Here is an 8320-nt window from a genome sequence, read left to right as displayed (position 1 = left end):
GTTGACGGTATCGAATGCAGCTTTGAAGTAAATGTAGATTGCATCAACTTGTAATCCGTTGTCGAAGAATTCAAAGCAGAAGTGCTAGAACTGAGCATCCTCTCAACTATCCATCCTGCATCCTCTGCGACTCGAGAAGTTCACTAAATATCAATAAAGAGTTAAAAATATATCTAAAACGGTTCCTTTAAATTTTCAGTATCTGTTTTCTGTTTTGATTTTGTTTGTGAAAAATATGATTTATTTCGAATCGTTCATCCGAGTTTAATTGTAATAGGTTCACGAATCATTGGAGATTCGATTTTAAAGACATAGCTGAATCAACCAGATATCCTTGAACTTCCAGGCATGTACACGAATCTTAAAAGATTTATGCATTCAAAGATTCAGATTGAATGCAAAGAGTGAGTCAGATTCGTAAATCGGAGTCGCAATTGCTCACCTCTAGATATCTGTGACTTGAATAGGAAGCTGCCAAGGCGCAAGCTTTCGCTTCAAGCTTTCACTACTAGCGCCCTCTATGAGCATGGCATCCATCCTGCACGGTGACGTCATAGTGAAGATGAGGTGTTGAATTGTGACAGCTCTTCCGTGCGGGTGCGTACGCACGCAGCCGCATTGCTGGGAAACGTCAAACGTTTTCGGCAGTCAACCAGCGTACACACACGACGGCAGTGGTTCTTATGGGTGGCAGTGGAAGTGTTTAGTGAAAAATGCTGGAAAATCGGTGCAATTAGTGATGGCCGGCAGGGCCTAGGCGACCCAGAGGGCAGTATGATGTAGCTCGCTCGCGCGGCCTACGCCGTGACGGCGAAGTTTAGAAGGCAAAACCATAATAACAGCGCAGTGTGAGAGCAGCGAAGAACGGCAGGAAACGTAAACAATCGGGGTGTTTTCGTTGAAAATAGCAGACGAGACAAAACTCAATCAACAAAAGAACTTCTCTCACCTAAGAACGGGTATCGAATCGATCGTCAATCAAATCAGGCGCAAGTGACGAGAACCGACGGGCGTCGCCGTCGAAATGGGTTTGGCCGGTGTCAGCAGTCCCCTGAGAGGCTTCGCGAGGGCGGTGGTGGTGGTGTAGGAAGGCCTCTGTTGGAAGCTGCAGGCCAGCGTGAGGGGACAAGCATGAGTAGCGGGTCACAGACAGGGGAACAGGAACCGTCTCCAGCACCGTCGCCGGTCAGTCGTACCCGGTCGGGGTCGGAGGAAAGGCAAGATGCGACCGACCGTCCGGCCGATACCGGTCGCAATGGGTCGGAAAATGCCGACTCGGAAGGTGAACACGGGCTGGCCATCGGGGGAGCGGACGCCGCCAGTGTCGAGCGCAGTGCGGACGGAACGCCCGTGTCCGAGACCGACTCGGAGGATGAGGACGACGATGAGGAGGAAGACGAAGAACCGCCAGAGCTCAGGGCGGCCACCGAGCAGCAGGACTTCCCTCCCACGCCCTACGAGGAATGTTTGGATATGAAAATGTTTGAAATACAAACCGAGCCAAGCGGGACGACGGACAAGGCAGGCGAACCGAGCGGGCAGGAACAATCCCCGGCCGCCACAGCCGACGTTCCGGATGACGAAGGAACCAGTTTTGGCGATATCCAAGGTATTAGGCAATGTTTCTACCTCAGTACGAACTGGATCCGTGGTTTGCGAGCTGCCTCAATTTATGCCTCAAAAAGCTTGCGATCATGCGTTCAGGAAACACAATTTGTTATTATAGTCATTCACAAAGATGTATCGTTACGTTTAGTCTACTAGATGAGACATTCAACTTCAACAGATAAAGAAACAGAAAATATAGCCTAAATAGACCCAAAAATTACACTACATTCACTATTCTTCTTCTTGGCGTAACGACCTCTTGGTCATGCCTGCCCCCGTTAAGGGCTTACGAGACTTGTTTCCCTGTTGTACGTGGATAGTCAGTCCTCTCGTACAGGGGAGGGTCCGGTCTCGGTTGGGATTCGAACCCACGCCGTCGAGGTGGTGAGCCCCGGCGCTCATGGGCCGATTTTCTAACAGGCGCTACCGCTCGGCTGTCGCGGACCCCCTATTCGCGGACATTCACTATTACATTTTATAATTCAACATTTATAAAATTACCATTAAAATTAAACCATAAATTTGTAACAAGCAAACACATTTGAATGGTACTTTAATGCTATTCAATCGAAAAGATGTTTATGCCCCTTGCTTCATGCGAAATTGTCAGTAACATCCCAAGAACATTTATTAATTATTTTTTGCTATCAAAATTGGCAACTAATTTATTTTAAACTTTTTAATTAAATAACTTCAGTCGTTTTACACCCGAAGTAGTCCTTATTTGTGAAATTTGTGGAAACGAAACACGTACACTACTATCATATTTGGAAAAGTGCAGGCCATCACGTATTAAATCCCTCAAGCTATTCTGAAAATTTTCCTCTTGTATGATAAACAGTTTAAATTGATCTCTCTATTATACGTCAGTATAGCAACCTTTTTATTTAAACCAACAATAAGGAGACGAAAAGCACGGAGACGTGGAATTCTCCCGGGTCCCGAACAGAGTCTTCGTTTGCTATGATTCATCTCTACATTCAATCCAACCTTGGTTTGTGAAGTATATCATTTCTCTTAACAAAATGTATGTCGTGCGTGTATAAATAATGTACTGCAAGTTGATTATTTGTTGAGAAAATTTGGTAGCAAATGACAAGAACATGATAAGCATGGATTGTAACGGCACAACCGGATTCCGGAAGTGAATAGAGTTGTACTGTGCTGTATAGTATGAGTTTCAATTTTTAAAACCACTCTTCCTTTCCTTTTCTTTTAGAAATCGTCCCGTGCAATCTGGAGGAAAAGGAGACGACCGAAACGCTCCCAGCAGAAAAAGACAAGCTGCACGTCTCCGAATCCCCAAGCGATGTGGGGGAACGCCAACTGTCCTCACCGTCCAACGAAGATCCGGACAGTGCCACTTGTTTTGGTGTGCGACGGAAAAGTGAACTTCCGCCGGATGGTGGTGGTACCGCGAGCCGCGTCGAACAACCGGTCGTGAATGGCACGAAGAAGAAGGTACGCCCGAATCGCCTGTCGCCGACGACCCCGGCTTCGCGATCGTCCGGTTATAGGGGACGCAAAAATCACTTCTGGCTCGGTCCGGAAGCGGTGGACACGAAACAGCTAGCCGGCCCGGGTGAGCTCTGCTTCGGGGCGAATGCGGAAAGCCCGACTAAGCTGCACCGGCCGCTTGAGCGCTCGTGGCCACCGAAGACGACCGGGGGGCATCAGCAGCAGCCCAGGGATCCGATCGGGTTGGATGTGCCGGGTGCGATGGAATCGTCGTCAAGGCATCGGCAGCGGCAAAGGCAGCGGCAGGGTGCGGGCGAGTTTTCGTTCGACATCATCGATACGGATGAGCAGGAGCAGGTGGAAGGAGCGGTTGGGGGAATGTACGATTATGAATCTCAAGTCCCGAATCTCGTACCGGGGGAGGTGGCCAACGATGAGCAGGTGGAAGGTAGCTCTGACCAAAGACAACCCGGACGGTTGGATAGCAATGGTAATGACGCGCCGGAGTCGGGAAATGATGGAACGATGCCTTCCGCAGGTAGCGCAACACCCGCCATATCGAAAATGCCCTTGCGGAAGGCGGTAAAAAATGTCATTTCTTCGGAGGGTGGTGGCCTGGAGCTGCCGGGGCTCGAAGCGATCGGTGGCGATGCGTCGCTTGATCTCGATCCGGCCGGGGATCTTCCGGCACCTTCGGTGCGCCCGCACCGCCCCTTGACAAGGACACTCTCGAACGGGCGTTCGTCGGACTACGGTTGCACTGCCCGGCCCCTGATCGTCGACTACAACTCAACCCTGCAGTTGCTGGCCGGTGCTGGAGAACCTGATCCCAACTCGAATCTCACTCCCTCTGCCACTACCGGTGGTTCTTTCCGCGAGCAATCGCCAGCTGGCGCGAGTCGGCCCCAGCCACGTCCACTAACACGCGTCGGTGGTCCGCGTATGGCGGCACTGGATTTGCTCGTATGTCCACCCACCCCGACGCATCACGCACGAAGGCTGCGGGCGGCGGCGGCGGCAGCGTCGGCCAGTGGAGCGACGGCCACGACGTTGTTGGACGAATTTGGCCCGCCGGAACTCCGCACCAACCGGATGCCGGATCAAATGCTTGCCGCCTCGCTAGTGATTGCCCATCCGCCAGCGTCCGAGGACGGGCCGGACGAATCCGGGGCGTCACGGTCGGCCGACTCGGTGGTCCGGCATGTCCCCAGCATTCGGTTGCCGTCGATTCCGGAGCGGGCGCGCGCCATCCTTGCCGAACAGGACGTCGAACCGTTGCCGCCGGCTTGGGAAGCTCGAATGGATAGCCACGGGCGGATCTTCTACATCGACCACGCGACCCGCACCACCTCCTGGCAGCGGCCCGGGCCGGGCCACGCGTCCACATCCGCCACCGCCCTGCCGCACGGATCCGATCCGCACCGGCAGCAGCTCGATCGCCGCTACCAGTCCATCCGGCGCACGATCTACGAACACATGCAGCGCCACGATGGCAATGGCGTGCCCTCGAACCGTGCTTCCACGTCGTCAGGAATCTCGGTTCCCGACGGGGCCGTTCTTTCAGCACGCCCTCGCACCAGCTCCACCAGTGGCCGATCCAACTCCATCGGAACGGCCTCTGGTTCTTCCTCCTCGGGCGCGTTCCACCCGGCTCTGCTTATGATCTGCCGGTCCGACTTCTACTCGATGCTGCACACGAACGGCGAGGCCATCGCCATCTACAACCGGAACGCCGCCCTCAAGCACATGGTGTCGCGGGTGCGGCGTGATCCGGGCTGCTTCGGGCGCTACCAGCACAACCGCGACCTGGTGGCGCTCGTCAACTGCTTCGCGGCCACCGGCGCCGACCTGCCCACCGGCTGGGAAACGAAGCTCGACCAAAGCGGCAAGCAGTTCTTCATCGACCACGTCAACCGGAAGACGTCGTTCATGGACCCGCGCCTACCGACGGAGGGTCCGCGCGGGCGCCACCATCAGGCCGCGGGTGGAGGGGCGGGCCCAGGGCCCACGATTCTCCTGACCTCCGGCCCCCCGCCAGCCCCCGCCGTCCTCGTGGCGGGAGCGTTCGTCGACGATCGACCCGTGCCGCCACCGCGTCCACCCACCACCATCTCCCGGTTGGCCAACATCGGTTCGCCGGAAATTCCGGTCGCCTACAACGACAAGGTACAACAATACCCTGACTCCGTTTAGTTGTCCTTGGAAAATTGAGAGAGGGATAGTTTAAAACAAGCGCAACTGCAAATTCCTTTTATTTTACTTCCACTTTTAAGAACTTTTTAGAGGAAAACAGATAGCTGTGTAAACAAGCTCTTCAGTTTTGATTGGTTTAGAGGTTAAGCTGCTTGAGTTTAGACGGTTTTTGTAGTTTGGGACCAAACGAGAGTTTTCATAGTTTAAAAAACAAACTGCGAACACTTCTATTTTACTTTCAATTTTAAGACCTTTATGGAAAAACATATACGGAACACTTCATATGCAAATCCAGATGTAAACAATCAGCTGTACAGATCTTTCAACCATAATTTTAGATGTTTGAGAAGTTTGTCTTTAGAAGGTAGTCTTACAGTTTGGTGCAAATAGGAGGTTTTATTTTAATTTAATCCTGTATTGAATAGTTTTAAAAATACTGCTTTCTTTTACAAGTGACAAAGGTTCGATTGTTGAAGATTATTTTAGTTTGGGACAAAAGTTTATTTTAGAAAATGTTATTAACAAAAGTTTGATTTTAGAAGATAGTCTTACAGTTCATTGGAAATAGGAGGTTTTATATTAATTTCATTCAGTATTAAATAATTTTACAAATGCTGCTTTCCAATTATGGTTTAGGAGTGCACAAAGGATTGATTTTAGAAGAATTCTATTCAGCATTGTCAATTGGACAGCTCGGATTAATGTTTAGAGACTCTATCATCTATCGCCCAAAAGCATTCCCGTATTTGATCTAAAACATATTTTTACTGTCCCCTCCCCTCCGCAGGTCGTAGCGTTTCTGCGCCAGCCCAACATACTGGAGATCCTACGAGAACGGCACGGTTCGGCGGCCTGTTCACGCAATCTGCGCGAGAAAATCAACGCCATCCGGGTCGAGGGCACGACCGCCCTCGATCGCTATAGCCACGATCTCGAGCTGACGATACTGCTGAGGTAAGTGTGGCACGACCACTTCAGCTTCCGCTCGCGGGTGTGTGGGGTCCGGAAGCTCTTGTAATAGAACACCTATCGGTACACTGCATCCTCGCCAGCATTTGCAGGGAGAGCACAGTCCGTTCGGACGCATCTACGATGCCAAATGCATCCGTTGCTTGTTTCGTCGGTTTCTGTGGAGGATGTAAACTCTTCGGTGCTATGCGATCCGTGTTTATGACATATAGTGCATAAATAGAAGAGCCCTTGTGGTGTTCCTCTACGGTTGTTCATTGCTTCGTTGATCCTGTGACAGTTTCCGTCGAATGTTCTCTTCTTCGTTTGCGTTATGCTTCTGAGTAGCTACGTAGCCTTGTCCCATTTTCTTCTGAGGCAAAACTTGTAGGCGTTTGTCAGTGCTGGCGTTGCATAGCAAGCGTTAAACTCTTCGGCAATATGTTGTTTGTTTGGAGCTAAAAATAAGCGTCGTACTATACGGATTGGAACGAACAAAAACAACGTCAGTTCAGATCCGTATGAAATTCTTGGAATGATTTTGACCCTCCATCAAAACTAGTTCGATAATATGTCACTTTAATTAAGACCTAACAGGATGAGGCTTAGTCCTTCGGGGTATTGTAAGAGAACTTCAGATGTACGATAGGGAGCGCACCAAAGTGTGGGTCTAATGCTTTATAAACCTCTTTAGTCTTTCACACACGAGACTATTGTCAGTTTTGGACAACGTCATGCCACGGAGGTAACAGGTCCCCTTCAAGAGTGATACCCCGATTACAGCGTTCTTTCAATTTTTCGATACCATTGTTGTAGTAGTATTTTCTAATTTATGAATGTTTGCCATTGCTTGCTCGTTGTTGTTTTTGGTGAAATGTGAGCTCGAGCAGCACCCATTTTGCACAGAGCTTTCTCATATCCTCAAACTCATGAACGATCTTTCCTAACACGTTCCTTAGATATCTTTAGGATGTCAACTATCTCGATTATACTTTACATAACCGTTGCTTTTAATAATTTTGTGGATTTTTTTACATGTTTTCGTCTGTAACTACCTCCTTTGGGCGTCCAATTTGTTCACCGTCCTCAGTGCTTATTTCACCTCGTTTAAATTAAGCATACGAATGCTTGATGGTTGATTTTAGTGGAGCGGTGTTCAAAACCTCTTCATCAAGCCAATTTTGGCTTCGACTGTAATTTTCCCCTTCAAAAAGCAATACTTAATCACCACGGAAAATTCCTTTGTTTTCATGATTACTCAAAACGCAAAAGTGAGTGCTGTCAAATTTTGATAGAACTCGTTTGAACGTTAGTACAAATTAAAAATGATGAGCGATCTAAAAACATCCATCAATTGCAGCAACTATTCGTTTCCCTCATCCACCATGGATCTAGGAATCGCCGAGAGCCGGGAAATTCTATTAATTGTTCCTAGAAGTAAGTCCACAACAAAACATAGCATAAACAAATCACACCGTTTGCGCTGCGGTTTGAAGGCAGGGTGAAAGAAGGGGAGAACAGTTTTTTTTATCACCAGTCGACCATTTTTCGTCGTCATGTGTGCTGGCTGGCTCTAGGCATGGTGCACCAACAACAAACATCAAATTGCACGCCACGAGATGATCGAATACGTCACTCATCCGCGCGCTCGAACGTGCAGGAAAACGATGTACAACAAACACGAGAAAACGGTGGCGACACGGCTTCCAAAAAGCCATCAAAAGTTAAGATTTATAATGTGCGACGCAAATTGAGGACGGCCAATCGGAACATAGCACCCTCGCCTACACGACGATGTGAGCGTCTTCTATGCAAACGACCCATCTCACCGAAGCCAATAGTGAGGACGGTTGGTATCAATTTTGAACACTTTTGAAACTCAACTCACACTCCCCTAACCCGCACCGTTGCACCGAAGTTGTGCATCGGAAATGCAGTTTTTTTTGTTCCCGTTCTCTACACCGACGCATGGGGTGTCGCTTTAAAATTGGACGAACTGAGGCCAGAGGACCGCTCCAAATTCGTTCACCTAGTTCCATCGTGTAGGAAAAATAGATAATCATACCATGCAGTAAAAATAAGCGAACGAATGTGCAGTGCTTATAATTTTCTT

At 49.4% G+C, this 8320-nt stretch overlaps 1 protein-coding gene across 1 annotated transcript in view; it reads left to right on the top strand.

Moving 5' to 3' along the window:
- Nucleotides 1-1131: 1131 nt before the first annotated feature.
- LOC131291057 (E3 ubiquitin-protein ligase HECW2) overlaps nucleotides 1132-8320 on the top strand; it is a 28590-nt gene continuing 21401 nt past the window's right edge. The window contains exons 1-4 of the mRNA XM_058320245.1: nucleotides 1132-1609; nucleotides 2828-3278; nucleotides 3345-5232; nucleotides 6047-6213. Of these exons, the coding sequence (XP_058176228.1) occupies nucleotides 1132-1609; nucleotides 2828-3278; nucleotides 3345-5232; nucleotides 6047-6213 (2984 nt within the window). The remainder of the gene's footprint in view (nucleotides 1610-2827; nucleotides 3279-3344; nucleotides 5233-6046; nucleotides 6214-8320) is intronic.

Source organism: Anopheles ziemanni, chromosome X, assembly GCF_943734765.1.
Source record: "Anopheles ziemanni chromosome X, idAnoZiCoDA_A2_x.2, whole genome shotgun sequence".
NCBI lineage: Eukaryota > Metazoa > Arthropoda > Insecta > Diptera > Culicidae > Anopheles > Anopheles ziemanni.
The sequence above is the reverse complement of the archived record's forward strand: the minus strand, read 5'-3'. Positions and strand labels throughout refer to the sequence as shown.